The 16,738-nt window shown below is 33.2% G+C and overlaps 1 protein-coding gene across 1 annotated transcript; it reads right to left on the minus strand.

Moving 5' to 3' along the window:
• Window positions 1-484: 484 nt before the first annotated feature.
• LOC107623709 (MLO-like protein 10) lies at window positions 485-6,521 on the minus strand. The gene is made up of 15 exons (XM_016326057.3): window positions 5,885-6,521; window positions 5,489-5,546; window positions 5,119-5,312; window positions 4,608-4,724; window positions 4,330-4,390; window positions 4,098-4,186; window positions 3,752-3,826; window positions 3,358-3,446; window positions 3,222-3,271; window positions 3,083-3,123; window positions 2,824-2,997; window positions 2,423-2,458; window positions 2,257-2,324; window positions 1,943-2,003; window positions 485-1,223 (listed from the first exon to the last, which is right to left on the minus strand). The coding sequence occupies exons 1-15, from the start codon at window positions 6,086-6,088 to the stop codon at window positions 831-833; spliced, it is 1,710 nt and encodes a 569-aa protein (XP_016181543.1). The 5' UTR covers window positions 6,089-6,521; the 3' UTR covers window positions 485-830.
• Window positions 6,522-16,738: the final 10,217 nt, after the last annotated feature.

Below are 16,738 nucleotides of genomic sequence, written 5' to 3' on the forward strand. Positions count from 1 at the left end.
TAATAAAAGTTTATTTGACCTGGTAAATAATAGTGACAAAAAAGTGAAGACTCGTGTACAGTTGTTTTCATGTGAAGCTGTTAATTAAAATTGTTAGATGATTTAATATGTTTGACTAAAGGTGAAAACTCAGGTGCAGTCAACTTCAGTCAACTTCACGTGAAGTTTATAACTGAGAACCGTTAGATGATTTGACTGATTTGACTAAATTTTCATTGAACCACTCTTAACTATCAACTTCACGTGAAGTAAACTGCACCTGAGTTTTCACCTTGACTAAATTATTATCTAGCGGTTTTTAACTAGCAACTTCATATAAAGTCAACTGCATGTGAATTTTTACCGACAAAAAATCAAATGCTACTTTGGTGTGATGACCAAAGATACATAACAGCAAAGGTTAACATACATTGATGCCTAAGATAATAACTGGGATTTTAATAAATCATTTATAGAAGATAATTATAAATTTATAATAGTTGGATATGTAAATGACTGGTTCTTTGATTTTTAACTATTTCACTGTGAAGGATAGATTATTTCACATTTTGATGTTCTATCCACAAATTCAAAAGACTAAAAATATATTACAATATACAAAAGTGAATTATATATTCCTATCTACAAAGAGATATATATAAGGTGAAGATTCACGTATAGTTGTTTTCACGTGAAGTTGATAGTTGAGAATGGTTAAAAAACAATTTAGTCAAACATGTTGAATCATCTAACGGTTCTCAACTAACTTCGCATCAAGACAACTGTACGGAGTTTTCGCCGATGTATAAATATGTTTAAAAAAATTAAAGGAGGGAAGGGAGATTAATAGATTAACCTCCAAAACCATGATTGGATTGTTCTCCCACAGTGGGGTGCCTATTTTCTTTTGCTGTTTCTTCTTGCTGGTCACCATTATCCACTCTCACTATCAAGCTTGATCTTGGAGTAATGGGAGACAATTCAGTCTCAGATTGATAATCATCGTCATCATCATGGTCCTCGTACGATGAAGTGTGCCGGGTCGAGTGGCCGGTGGTTTTGAAGCGGTGTAGCATTGGTCCTGAAGAATGCACCGTCGAACCAATGGTGCTTCCGTCGTCCAAGGTTCGCGCCTTGGACTTCCCTAGCCTCTCTCCATGCTTCTTTTTCACAGCCATGTGCCATTTCTTCAGCGCCTTCGATGTTTGTTCATCAAATATTGATCTTTTCATTGTTGAGCCCATCTACAAGTGTTCATCATGGCGAAAACAACATTCGCAAGTTGATCAGATGTATCAAAAAGTGACAGTGACAAATAAAACGAAACAAATGAAATAGAAATCTAAATAGTAGTATGAATTTGATTTTGATGCACGCCTAGTGTAAAGTAGTTTTATACGTGCATCCAATTACGTAATGTCACATCAATAAAAACAGGTGGAAACTGAGGTGCAGTCAACTTCACATGAAGTTGATAACTGAGAGCTGTTAGATGAAAATTTAATCAAATCAGTCAAATCATTTAACGGTTCGCAACTATCAACTTCACGTGAAGTTGACTGCACCTGAATTTTCACCGTAAAAATAACTACCTTTCACATTGACCGCGTGAATGGTCATCCAAATGAATGAATGTGATTGCACGACTGTGTAAAGCGCTTTACACTGTCAGTGCATTAAAATTAAACTCCAATAGTATTGACTCATTCTAAATTGAAAAATCTAAATAGTAACTTACAAAGAATAAAAAACAACTAGTGTTTATCATGATTATGGCATTAGGAATCAAATTGGAACTAAGTCATTTTATCAATAAGAAATTTTCCGATCCACACCCATATAAGTTGTTTGTTCTGGACAAACAAAACGTATGCATCGTCGATCTTGACCCCGGAAAATCTTGCATGAGTGTGTTTCTATTAGATAAAACAGTAGAAAATCATCAAGCAGAAGCATGTAATACCTGAGTAACGAGAGCGTATAACGGAAGCGTGATATAACTGCATAGGCATAGCACTCCAAGCCTTCAAGCCACACAAGAATTCATGGAATTAGTTAATGTTATGAAATGCAACTTTGATGTATATCATGCATTTTCTTATGTCAATATCTTAGATGCACAAGGTTCAACTTGGGGAGCTAAGGTAATTCCTTAGTATAGACATGAATTATACACTAAACTTGAACCATTGCAATTCTTTGATACATGATGCATAGCATAATCATGTTGATTTGCTACTTTACTGCGAAAAGAGAAATTTAGGTGTTAACACTTACCCTAAAACTACTTTAAGTATTGCAAGCTTGAAGTCAGCATGAAAACAGTTTCTAAACCCAAAAGTGTACTGCAAACAAAGCAAGAATCATCGATTACTCAACCGTTTTAACATAATATCGAAGAATTATTATGCAAGGTTATGGCGTAAGGAGGTAGGTTCAATACCCATATCCACAAGAAATATGTTATTTGGAATGCATTCTGCAAGTGAAGTGAAATAAAATCAGTTAGTTATTGGTAAACAGATTGAAAAATCCAAAGCCTCCTAAAACAAATATCTATATTGTTCTTGCTAGTATAAATGGTAATATCTTAATCCATTCAATAAGTTAAACAACATGAAAACTCGAATTCAAAGTTACAACGGAAATTATTTGTTCTGCAGGTGTATATCAAGATTCAAAAGAACAAAATCTGCATGCTTACACACAAGATTTTTCAAGGTAACACACATAATCTTCCTTATCTTTGAAGCTTCCAACTTCAAGTCTTAATAATTATACATGACTTTTTGGATATGCAAAATATTAGTTCTGGATTGTACAAAAAGGGAACCAATAAAATACCTGGAACAAAGCAAAGTGAATAAGATGAAGAACTAATTGAGGTCGACCGAACCAAAAATATTGGTCAGAGCCCTGAACAAGAGGAATCCCTTGGACAACAGCATGCTTTTCTGTGATTTCTATAGCCATATTTGCTAATGTGGCTTGAAGTTTTGTTCCAACAGCCAAAATTATCTGCAACAAATTAAATATTTATAATTGTATATCTCAACAAACCTATGATTGTGCATACTATATATATAAAAAACAAAATACTCACGACGACAGGAATTAAGGATGCCCAAAACATAGCATGCCATCCTGCAAATAATATAAAAATTACCTTTAGTTTGTTAGTCGAATTATCGACAGCAAAACTGTAGATACTAAAAAACTCCAATAAGAAAATAATTTCTCACCATTAATATTTAGTAGTAGAAAAATGACGAACGACGCCCAGAGGACAGGACTGTCATTAATAAAATAAACAAGTTATAATGGTTTAAAAACCGTACAGAATATACTCGCATGAATGCTTTTGTAAGAGAATATTACCTGACTCCAACAACTATCTTGAAGTCATCCTCCAAGGATCTTTTGATATACTTTTGGAAGTCAAATTTACTTCCAGGAGCCATATGGACCTACACATAATGCACAGTCAAACAGCGAAGGTGATTTCGATATTAAGTCTAATTTACTTTCCAAGAGTAATATATTATCTTTCTCTCTTTCTTCTAGTTACTCTATTATTTCCACTGAATAACCATGAATTTTAACATCTTGTGAGGAGGAAAATGGTATCCATGAATGGATAGGACTTGATGCAGTGTGAACTGTATTCTAACTCGGTTGTGATCTTTTGTAATTTGCTTACCCGTCTTGGGTTTAAGCCAGTTTTAATTGGGAAAATAATATCATAAAAGAGCATATCTTATCAAGGACTCACACTGATAAAACCATTGCGAAGAGCTAGGTAGTCAGCTTTACCCACAGACCTATAAAACTGCCTAAAGAAGCAACCCTGAAATTGGCAAAACAAAAGAAACGGTACACAACATCAATTTAAAAAGAGCACAAGAAAATGAAGCAATGAAATAATTAATATTCAAGTCATTTGAGCTATGACTCAAGTATGCCCCCGTTTACTTCTAATAATTTGCATAGGATGGTCCAACAAGTACCGGGTGTTGACATGCCTCTGTCTTGTTCATAAAATCATATCCTCTATCTCAAGAAGAGAAAAAAAGAAAAAACCAGAAAATATGGAAGATTAGCTAAAGAAAAGATCTTACGATATAGAAGAAGACGGGATTTCTAGTCCAAAAAGTTGCATGGGCTTTCACAAACGATGTTTCATGAGTTAGCCGGAATCTCGAAGCATCTACACACAAATATGCAACATATGAATGAGATTGCATGCAGCACAATTTCAAAGTAAAATTCATAAACTTAGAAGCCTAAAAATTTGTCACTTTTTGCAATGCAAAAAAAGATAAATACTTAGTGCATCATTATCCACCATACCAGTAGCAAACTCATAGCCATGAGATGAAGTCTCTGCCTCCCATGCCTTCCACCCGCGTATCTGCAGAAAAGAAATTTTTTACTACTTGCAACTGACATCTTAGGATAGGGATTTAGGACAAAATATCTAAAAGTTAAACTAGATCTACTAATTTCCTCCTATTCTTTCAAAGCACAACGAAAATTTTATACTTACGAGCATCGATTTAATATGCTTAGAATGGATATATATGGAAAAATAACTTTTTAAGTATTCAATGAAAAAGGGAAATGCAGACCTTCAGTCTCCCAAGAAGCATTGTGACAGCACTGTAAAGCACATGAAGAACTGCCAAGAAGAATATGAGGATGTGTAACTGGTGCAACCCATTGCTTGATATAAGCGGCGCGTATCCCTATAATTAGCAATTAGCAGATAATGTTAAAATTAATATAGGTAAGTAACAGCAACCTTTGATCGTGTTTTCGAAAACAGTAACAGGTTGATAGTAAAAGAGTTGTTTTGATGAAAGCATATCAACCAAAAATCAAAACTTGAAACCCCCCATAATAGAGGGAAAAATCGCTTTGGCAAACGGCAATCAACAGATAAAGATGGCACTTTGAAAGAGTAAATATCCAAGTATGTCACACACTCTGCCATTATTTTATTTTTCTCTTTTCAAATATAAACTTGCAAAAGGTTTGGAAATTATCATGGTCAAAAAATATAACTTTAGCTGCAAGAAAAACCTTTAAGATCCTCTTGACATAAGAACATGGAAATTTAAGCATAGAAACATTAGTTACCTCCTTGCATTTATGAACTCCATCTTCTGATAGAAGTTTCCTACGATGTTGATCTTTGCCGCTACTCTCATCGCCGCTACCTGCATATTTACATGGCAACAGTTTGTCCGCGGCACTGCCAGGAATACAAATTCTAACAATGTAACTCTGCCCGAATGTCAAAAGCAGAGAAATGAAGCCTAGAACCATCAACTCTGCATAAAAACAGAGATTTAAAACAGAAGAAAACATGTGGTAGTTATTTATTAAACATTAATATCAACATGTACTAAAAGTAAGTCAAGAAGATTCAAATTGATTTTCCAAGTTACAGTGATAAGCATCATAATTCAGAAGTTCATAAGAAATAATTGCTTGGAAAAATTCTTACCAGCTTTGACTTTCTCAAGAGCTTCAAGCAGAGCCCTCTTGTGCCTATCATTTAGCCACTGGAAAATTTCAGCCAGTTAGGGACACAGTACATAAGAAAATCACAAATATCTTTTACAAAATTTGGAAGAAACAAAAATGAAAATTACACTAATGACACATTGTCCTTGGTCAAAAAGTCTCACATTGAAACTAACAACCAGAAAATTAAGATCAACTAACACAATTCTTCATTTTTCCTCAGCAACAAAAGTGAAAGTACAAACAATGTTACATTATCATGACAAAATTTTCCAGCTACAAAATCATAATAATTGATCATATTTCATAATTTTGAGAAATTAAATCAAATTAAAGAGATAAAAAGGTTTGAATTTGATGGTGAGAAAATTAGTACCGTTCCAACTTTGTGAAGACCCTTCTCAAGAACAATGGAAATTAAGATGAAGACAGTGCAGACACCAGCCACAGCCCAAGTTGGTGTTTGATCAAGTTCACTCCCAGTCCCACTGCTATCACTTGACGCCATTACACCATTCCATAACAAGCTACACGCTATGCTGATCATAAAAAACTGCATTTTGCACTTTGAGGCATGCATTTATGACAAATTACAGAAGCAGTTACAATTCTCTCGGAAAGAAAGGAGCACTGAGAAAAGAAGAATATCAGGTTGACCAAGGTTGAGAAAAATTATGTTGGGATTTTGTGGAAAAGGAAAAAGATTGCAACTTTAATAAATAGTGTGATTGGTTTCTTCAGAAATGGAAGGTGAAGAAAGATTACAAGAAGCACCAATGTTCAGACTTCAGAATCAAAAGCGCGTGCATTTACTGGTAGCTGGAGAGAGAGAGAGAGAGAGAGAGAGAGGGAGAGAGAGAGAGAAGCAATGTGTAACTATGGCTTCTGATTGTGCTCAGAAAGTTGCTGGCATTGAAAGCAGCTCATGGATTGAATTGAAGCACCATTTTTGTTAAGAGTTGAAAAAAAAAAATATTTTATATATTTTCTGAAGTTCTATTCTGCCTCTTGTCATGGTTTATGACATTCATTATGTTATATATTAATATTTTTAATCAATTTAGGTTGATTAATAAGTGCTCACTTTGTCAATGAGTTATAACTCAAATGACATAGTCTTTCCATACTCAATTAAGAGGTTGCTGATTCGAGTCTTCGGTAAAAAAAAAAATAAGTAACTCACGTTTTAAATTTTATTTTGGGTAGATAATAATTTATTGAGATAAATATTTAAATAAAGTTTGATTGTATATTTAGTAAAATTTTTATTTTTAAAAATAATTTAAGAAAAGTTATTTTTTAAAAATTATTGTAGTGTCTGTATTTAATAAAATTAAATTAAAAATAATTTTTAATAAACATAATTATTATAATTATATTTAATAAAATAATTTTTAAAATTAAAAAAGTCATAATAAATATAAATATAAAAATTAAATTTAAAATTTAATTAATATATAAATTATATTATACTTTTTACAATTTTAATAAGTATAAACTAATTTTAAGAAACTCTATTTTATATAATTTCAAAAAATTCCTCTGTTGTAAAAATTGTAAGTATAAATGCGTAATTTTTTTTATTTATCAAATACAAAATAAAAAATTTATACTTTAAAACAATACAATTATTTTTTCAAAAATTTTATTAAATCAAGTGATAATAATCTACTGAATAGGAAAATACTATTGAAAATAATATAATCAATGTATTAACATTTATATCATTAATATTGTTATATTATAACGTAATGTTTTTTTCTCCTTATTTATTTATGCCTATGGAGTTATTTATTCATTGAGTTAGATTCTCTCTGATTCACTGACATAGTTGTAGCCAAGGATTACGATTTATTTTTTAAAAATATTAAAGAAGAATTTGGTTGCCATTTCTTTAAGAGAATGCCAATTAAGAGATTAAATTAATCACTTGCTCCCTTTTTTATTCAATTACTTATTTCATAAAAAAAAATACAACATGAATAATCAATAATATTGAGAAAATAAAAAAAATTAGAACTTGTCTTATTTAATATTTATTAATTACTATAATAATTAATATAAATACTAAATAAAAATTTTTTTTACAGATTTTAGCTAATTTTTTTTATTATCAAATATTTTCGATAAATAATCTCTATTTGCAATAGATAGTAGATACTCTAATTGATAAAAATAATAGGTAATTGTGATTATATTTGCAATAAGGAAAGTAATAATTACCTAAGATTATGCTAGCTTTTGTTCACATTAGATACTCAAATTATTATTCATTAAAAAACAAAAGTTCTGAGATTGCAATCCAATGTGGTCACTATCAGACTTAAATTCAAAGAATTCATCATCAAATGCAAATTTATATGGTTACCTTCTATTTTTGCTACTTGTTTATGTGCACTTAATTTTTTTTTTCCCAATTTATAGTATTAATAACATACACTTTTGGCACTTTATTTGTCACTTTTTGCTATCATCAATTGTATTTCTAAAATTATACGAGTGAATTTGAATTACTTTGGCCATTAAATTCAAATTGATGAGTATATTAGTTGTTATTTATCAAATAATATGATATGGTAACAAATATATCTTATATATGTGCGATCATATTATAAAAATTATTTAAGTTATTATATTTATAATCACCTTATATTAAAAGTTAAAGCCATTAATCCTAAAATAAAATATTAAATTAGTAGAAATTAGAACTAATTACTAATAATTAGTAGTAAGTAGTAGCTAGAAACTAATATTTTCTGATTGTAGCAATTTGACCTCAAATTTGTGCGCAAAGGAAGCATCAAATAATAATATAATATTCAATAAATTTTTTTTTTCTTTCTCTCGTTTTATTATTATTTATTTATTTTAATAATGATTGATAATTCAGGCTTGATTCCCGGTTAGTGGTTGGTTTCCTACTTTCTTAATTTTTTCCCATTTTTCATTAATTGGACCCACCATCCTTTTTTTTCTCTCTCACGGTATCTTTAACTTGACAGAATAAAAATTAAGGTGAAAATTCTGGTCAATTGAAGTTGATACTTAAAAATTGTTAGATGATTTAATTGAATTGATTAAATTTTCATTTTACAGTTTTCAAATATCAACTTTACGTGAAATAGACTTCACCTGAGTTTTCACAAAAAATTAATATGTTGTATAATTGAACTTTATTTAAAAATTTGTGTCTGACTAATAAATTACTATATGCACAAAATAAGATTTAATACTTATTTAAATGGACAAGTAAGCTATTAACTAACCAAGTTAGTTCTCACATTCCTTTTTTTGATATTATGTTCTGATTAGTGTTAACATTTGAGTATTTGACCATACACTTGGGTTAATAAGATCATAAATATGTTTTATTTCCACAAAACATCACCCTCAATAGCCATTTTAAATTTTAGGTCATAAATAAATTAATCATTTAAGTGGTGTACTTTGCTTTCAGTCCAAAAATCTTAATTCAATTCAACTTATCTAAGTTGACGGGCTAAACGAGTTTTTTCGTTTATTTTTTTTAATTTTTGGAAAACCCTCCTCTTAATAATCTAATTGCAATTCAATATTTTATAAACACCAAAACATAGGCTAAAAATCTAAATTTAATCTAAACACACATCCAAAATACAAAATGCAATAAGTTTTAAAAGAATATATTGCATTTGTTGACTATAAAAGTCAAACAAGTGGACCTGCAACTTCCAAGGTGACAACCCAAGTAGAAATCAATCTAATAATGCATCAAGACATGTTCCAACACAATAAAATTCCACGCCCAAAGGAAAAAAAAAACACAAAAATTCCTACATAAAATGCTACAAATAATTTAGGTAAATTCTGCCGTGTCTATAACTTTTGTGTACCAAACTTATCTTTTATGTTAAGTTTTAAATATTAAAAAATTATTTATTTTTATATTTTTTTAATTTAAATATTAATTTTTATTTTTTTTTAATAAGTTAAGTAAATATATATAGGCACCATAGTATGCACCAACAATTTAATAGGTGAGACCACTCAAACATAGTGATCAAATTCAAGTTTTATTAAAAAAATAAAAAAATATTTTTATTAATAAATATTTAAAATATTGATAAATTTATTCAAAAAATAAATAAAACTAACATTATATTTATAATTTTAAAAGAGATAAATTATAATTAACAAAAATGTCTAATTCTTATATTTTAGTTAATTTCATTAAAAAATAATCCAAAATTCTTATACTATTATCAATTTATCATCGTCTCTCACTACTATCTTCATCACACTTTCTTTTCTCCTCAACCATTCATTTTACCATCTCCATTGTCAAGGTCGTTATCTTCATTATCAAATATTATCCCTAACCAAGAAATCAAATTCCTTTAATTTGGAGAAAGGACTGCTTAATTAAAATTTTGATCTAATTATGAAATTTGTATATTAATTAAATATTTTATTGAATCCTTCTGCAAAGTGGGATACCACAAGGAGCACAAGAGTAAAATTTAAGAAAACAATCAATTTTTAAATAGATATAATTATAGAAGCCTCTTTCTCTCTATAGCTAACACACACAAACAAGTTCTTTTCTCATTTCACTTGTGATTTGATTTGCATGTCACATCGTTTTTCATGTATGTTCTAATCTTTGATCATATATATATTTCATTTATGTTCTAATCTTTTTAGATAATTTTGATATAATTAGTCATTTTAATAATATTAATTAGCTCCTATTCCTGTTCTTTAGGATTAATTTTCCCTAAATAATACATATGTAATATTAGAAAAATAAAGTAATTATAAAACAAATTATGTATGCATACAAAAATCATATGAAAAAGTTAACATGTAAATTTGGGTAATTTACTTAAAAAAATTAAATAAAAGTAAAAACTATCAGATTATTTTAAATAAAAAAATAACATTTTTATTCTTTTTTTTTTCCAAAGATATATGTTATTTATTAGGACTTAAAAAAATAACAAGAGATCCAAAATTTGAAACAATACAAAAAATAGGGGCCTCCCAAATGACACTAATACAGGTGTCAAAGCAAAAGGAATTAAAGATAAGGAAAAACGAAAGAGTAAAGGTATGAAGTGAAGCACTCAAGCACGGAAACCAAACAAATCAAGCAAGACTTGCTTTCAGAATCTCGTTGATTAACTTGTGCGAATCTTGAGCTAATTTATCTGCAGAGCACATTTTCTTGTCAAAGACGTACCGGTTCTTTGCCTTCCAGCAATTCCAGCAGAGCACTACTAGAAGTGTGTTTAGTCAGCATCCATTCGAACCCCAGTCCCACGCATGCAAACTTTTTGCCACCAATGGAAGAAGGGCTCTAAGCAATTGTTCCACATATTTTCATTAATCAACGGTGATCTCCAAATTGCTACAGAGAGGGGGCATTGAAAGAGACAGTGGCAGATGGTTTCTTCTTGGACTAGACAGCGAGGACAAGTACCAGGAGTGTCTGAAAATTTGCTATGCAATAAGCTCATCACCGGGAGTTTTTCATGTAAGCATTTCCACAGAAAAATCTTTATCTTGTGCGGCAACTTCATTTTTCATAGACTATCCCAGACTTTGTGATTTTGAAAAGATTGGGGGCATTGAAAAAGTGGTGGATGGTAGAAAGAATAAGCAATTTTATAACCTGAATTTACCTCGTATGTTCCTGATTTGGACCAGATCCAACTAATTTTATCTTCCCCTTCTGCTGGTGTTATTAACAGGATTCTCGAGCTAATAGCCGCAATGAAGGTGGACTCTATTAGCGTTTGGTTCCATCTTTGATCAGGAGTCATTAGATCGCTGACATAGAATAGAGAGTGGTTAGGTTGCTGCTGGAAGCCTGATAAGGGAACAATGAATGGCACCGGGGGAGGCAACCAAGGATCTTGGGTAATTCTGACTGACGTTCCAGAGCCTATTCTCCATGACAAGCCCTTTTCGACCACTTTTCGGCCCTCCAAGATGCTGTGCCAGCCCCAAGAAGGTACATTACCTAACTCAACTCTCAGTATATCACTATATCTGAAGTATTTGCCTTTTAGTAATCTGAAAATATTTGAATTAGGGTATTTAGCAATTCGCCAGCACTGTTTTTCGAGTAGAGCTAGGTTCTGTGCCCGTAAATCTTTTATTCCGAGCCCACCTTCCTTTTTGGGTCTTGTCATAGTATCCGACTTAATCCAAACGATCCTTCTTTTTGAGTCTCGTTGGCCCCACCAAAATTGAGACAGCATTCTATGAATCTCATCGAGTAAAGTATTCGGGAGTCTAAAACAAGATAACGAGTAGATGGGAATTGCTTCACCAACCGCCCTTAATAGAGTATGCCTCCCACCAGATGATAACAAACTTCTTTTCCAGCCCTGTATCTTCTTTTGAATTTTATCTTTAATGTCTCCGAACGTGGCTTTCTTCGATTTTTGAACAACAGAGGGGAGTCCCAAATATTTATCTTGGGCTCCGATATGATTAATATTGAGGTGTTGAGAAATGTTAAGTCTAGTTTCTTGGGAGGTGTTACGGCTAAAGAAGACCGCAGACTTATCCAGGTTCACCTTTTGACCACTGAAACTCTCATAATTGTCTAAGAGCTCCAAAATCCTCTGGGTTGCCTCAGTTGAACTCTTACAAAATAAAATAGAGTCATCCGCAAAAAGCAGGTGATTAATTGATGGACATCTCCTATTAATCTGAACACCTTGAATTTTCCTGTTTTGCTCTGCCTTGTGTAGCAAGAAGGATAGCCCTTCTGCACAGAAAAAAAAAAGATATGGAGATAGAGGATCGCTTTGGCGAAGACCCCTATTTGGTCTGAAAAAACTAAAAGGTTGTCCTTCTACAACTACAGAGTAAGAAACAGTCGTTACTAGTTCTCTTGTCCAGTTAATCCATTTTGAATCAAAGCCTAGCTTTTCCATAATAAACCAAAGAAATTTCCATTCAACCCTATCATATGCCTTGCTCATATCAAGCTTAATAGCCATTTCCGAGTCCAAACCACTTCTTTTATTTTTCAAATAATGCATGCATTCATGTGCAATAAGGATATTGTCTGAAATAAGTCTCCCCTTTAAAAAAGCACTCTGATTGGGACTAATGACTTTATTCATAATGCTCTGCATTCTATGCACTATAACCTTAGAAATAATTTTGTATATAACAGAAGATAAGCTAATAGGTCTCACCTAGTTCATAGTGCTAGCATCACGAATTTTAGGGATAAGACAGATATGAGTATGGTTAAAACTTCTTAGGATCCGACCATTATGGAAGAAACTCCTAACAGCTTTAAACACATCGCCCCCTACAATATCCCAAAAGGAATGAAAGAATTTCGCAATGAAACCGTCGTCACCCGGAGCACTTTGAGGATAAACACTGAAAGTTGAACGTTTGATCTCCTCCATAGAAACTGGTCTTTGGAGCCTCCGGTTCATGGAAGCTGTAACCCTAGACTCCAAATCCTCAAGGAACCGGTTTGGATCAGCCGCATCGTTGGATGTGAGTATATCCCGAAAGTACTCCTCTGCCACTCTTGCTATTTGTTCTGGTTGGGATGCAACTTCACCATTTCGACCAATCAATCTCCAAATCCTATTCTTCTGCATCCGAGACTGGAAATTCTGATGAAAGAATCTTGTATTCTGGTCCCCTTCTTTGAGCCATTTAACACGAGATTTCTCTCTCTAATAGCTTTCTTCCTTATTGAACGCCAGTTCTAACATTTTTTCCAATCCATTCAGCTCGTGACCGCCATGAACTCCCCCTGCCCGAAGTTCCTCTATGGCTGATTGTAACTCTTCAATCTCTCGTTTTGAGTTAGTTTTGTGGTGAATCTGCCATTGGACTATCCTGTGTCTACAATACTTTAGTTTTTGGGCCAAAGAATACATTGCTGAGCTTTCTACTTCCAACCCCCAGGCCTCCGCCATAATCTGTCTGACTTCTCTTTCATAACACCACCGCTCTTGGAATTTAAACCTTCGTTTGGGATCAGTTTCCAAGAGAAGGGGGGTATGATCTGAGCCTGATTCTGAAAGCCTGTTTAGTATAGTACGCGGGTATTGTGTTTTCCAACTCAATCCAACTAACCCGCGATCCAGTCGCTCTTGTACTAATTCTGAACCTTGCCTTCTATTTGTTCATGTGAAGGGACGACCCACCATTCCAATATCCAATAACTCATTTATATTAATGAAGTTATTGAATGCTAGAATTGAGGTTGCTGATTTTTTACTACCACCCTGTTTTTCTGCTTGTTCGGCTATAGCATTAAAGTCACCTATAATAACTATTCTGCCTTGGAATTGTTGAATAATAGAGAAGAGCTCATTATACTGAGAGTCTCGAATAGTGTCGGAGCTATTGAGGTGAACTCCAATGAGTCCCCAAATCTCGTTCTTGCTTGTGTCATGAACCTCTGCTGCTATAAAGTAATTACCACTATTTCGGATACAAAGATTGATAGAGTCCCTCCATCCCAAAACTAAGCCAACAGCCACCCCAACCGGGTCCACAATGTTCCAATTACTATAGCCACATGAACAAAGTTTTGCTTCTACTTGTCGAGATTGATTCTTTGTCTTACTAAGAAAAACAATCTCGGGGGAGTGAGACTTACTCATCCCTTTAAGGTTGTGGATAGTCAGGGTGTCCCCAAACTCCGACAATTCCACACTAAAACTTTCATGGTGCCTTGGGTACCATTTGAAGGCTGGTACCCTCCACCATTAAACATGTTAGTTGTTCTTCTTCGAATCTGGCCCTTTTCGGAGACTCATCCGTCCCCCCATTCTTCATTCGTCTCTTTATTCCTAACTGGACTTCTATTGAGTATGGTCCTTGTCTGGCGAGGCTCTTCCACTTCTTACCATTTCCAATCTTCGAGCTTTGTTTAGGGTCACTCTGCAGGTACTTGTCCCGGGAAGCCATAGGAGATGGTTCTGCAATGACAACAACCTCCATCTTCTCAATCTCATCTTCACGGTTTTGGGGTAAGGGAAATGCTGGTAATGCAGAATGTGTATTTGCTTTCTCTTCTTCCACTTTATCCTTCATGTTCATCCCAGCAAACTCCTCTAAAAGACAACTTAGAACGGGCTTCTTCTTCCTCTACGTGCTGCAGTTCTGCATTTGGTTGGAATGGTTATGGTTATTTTCCCCTTTTATCAATATACGCACACCAACTTGGCTGGCTTTCACCCATTCTCCTATTATGTCTTGTGTAACTTTATCAGCCTCCATGTCTCTTATTAGGTCGTGACAGAGTTTTGCATCATGCCCCATGCGAGCACAATAAGGACAACATATCCCAAGCCTCTCATATCAAATGCCAATCACCATCTCCTTCCTATTTGGCCCAACAATTTTTAAGCTATCTTTAACTCTTCGGTTTGCCTCCATACTGACTTTTGCTTTGAGAATTCTTGTTTCTCTACCCGCATCGGGAAGAGTCCGATCTCTAGCACTGGGCCTATCTGTAACACCCAACCACCCAAAACTTTACGCTTAAGTCGTAAAATAGAGGTGGTGAGGTATTACGACTTCTAAAAATTAAAATACATACTTATAATAGTAGAAAGAATATAATAGACTAGGAGCCTTGAAAAATGGGTAAAACAAAATCACAAAATGAAAAGCGCCACGCTCCGGAAACGGAACAACTTGCGTGTGAGGCAAACTATAACTATAAAACGTAAGACAATAAAAGTAGGAATCGAAAGCCATAGGTACAAAATAACAAGCTCCTAACTCAGTCTGTGAAGTCAAGGCTGGTCGGAGAATATTTACATATATATATATATATATATATATATATATATATATATATATATATATATATATACATATCCAAAACCCAAGATGTATATAAACAAAATCCTACCTCTCCATAAACCTCTAAGAGGATAAAAAAGAATAAGTTATGTGGAGAGAAAGCTAAGTACGTGTATATACATTACTGCACAACAAAATAACACAGTAACCACTTCGCTTCAGGTGTCCCGACGCCTAATGAGATACCTTTCGACCTGCATCTAAAAAACAACAACATAGTATGGAATGAGAACCGGAGGTTCTCAGTATGGTAAAGGTGGCCACATAGTTAATATAAAAGGTCTCGGGAAAGCCAGAGGCATTTCTAGAACTCCGACACTCAAAATCATTCTTAAATAAAATAAACTAAACCAAAAGTTAGGTAAGTTATCTAAGGTATTCTAGTTCTGAATCTAACTTTAACTTAATACTTCACTTTCTGTCGCCTCCAATCCTCCGAATCACTGGTGGAATAACCCTCTCCCCTCACACCTTCGTCAAGAAGGATTTCTCAGAAAACATACACATACAGTTCAAGCAAGGAAAACACAGATAGAGAAGCATTTACAGCAAGTAGGACAAGTAGCGGATAAGCAAAATTAAACAGTTAAACAAACCAAAACAATGCACACTCAAGCAAACAAACAAATGCATATGATGTATGCCTGTCCTATGGCTGATGAGTCTCATCTGTCGGTTATACAGCCAACCCGACATGTCCTGGTAGTTAACCATTGGACAGTCCCTCAGTGCGCGCATCCCCAAGCTCAATAATATAGTATTCCATGGAGACGAACTCCAAGCTCAAATATAATATTCAATATATATATATATATATATATATATATATATATATATATATATATATATATATATATATATATATATATATATATATATATATATGCCCATGGGAGAATCCGGGGAGTTAAAGTACCCGGTCACATCTTGCGATAGAGAGTCAACAAATAGTCTTAAATACACAAGCCACATAATAATCTCTTTCTTTTTAAAATGAGGAATGCTAGGGGGCAGCAACTTTTGTGATTTGTAGCCATCAAATAGCCATCAATGATGGTTTTAATGGTGTGAGATTGGTGTGAGATTTCATCCAATTGCTAACTTTTCTTTGCTGGTTACATGCTGGCCAGAATTTAATAAAGTTGCTGACTCCCTAGACTTTTCCTTTTAAAATAACACTTCAAATCAAAACTCCAATTCTTATAGAAATTCTAGCAGTATCTCCTCTAAAACTCGAATTTCTGCCAACCCTTCAAAGGTCCCAACTACCGAACCAAACACCTCTCAGTCATTCAAATCATTTCCAGTAACATTATTTCAAAATCAAACAAATACCAATATTAAATATTTTTCCAAAACCAACTAACTTCAACAGCAAATTATT

The sequence above is a fragment of the Arachis ipaensis genome, chromosome B10, assembly GCF_059453495.1.
Source record: "Arachis ipaensis isolate K30076 ecotype BB chromosome B10, ASM5945349v1, whole genome shotgun sequence".
Taxonomy (NCBI): domain Eukaryota; kingdom Viridiplantae; phylum Streptophyta; class Magnoliopsida; order Fabales; family Fabaceae; genus Arachis; species Arachis ipaensis.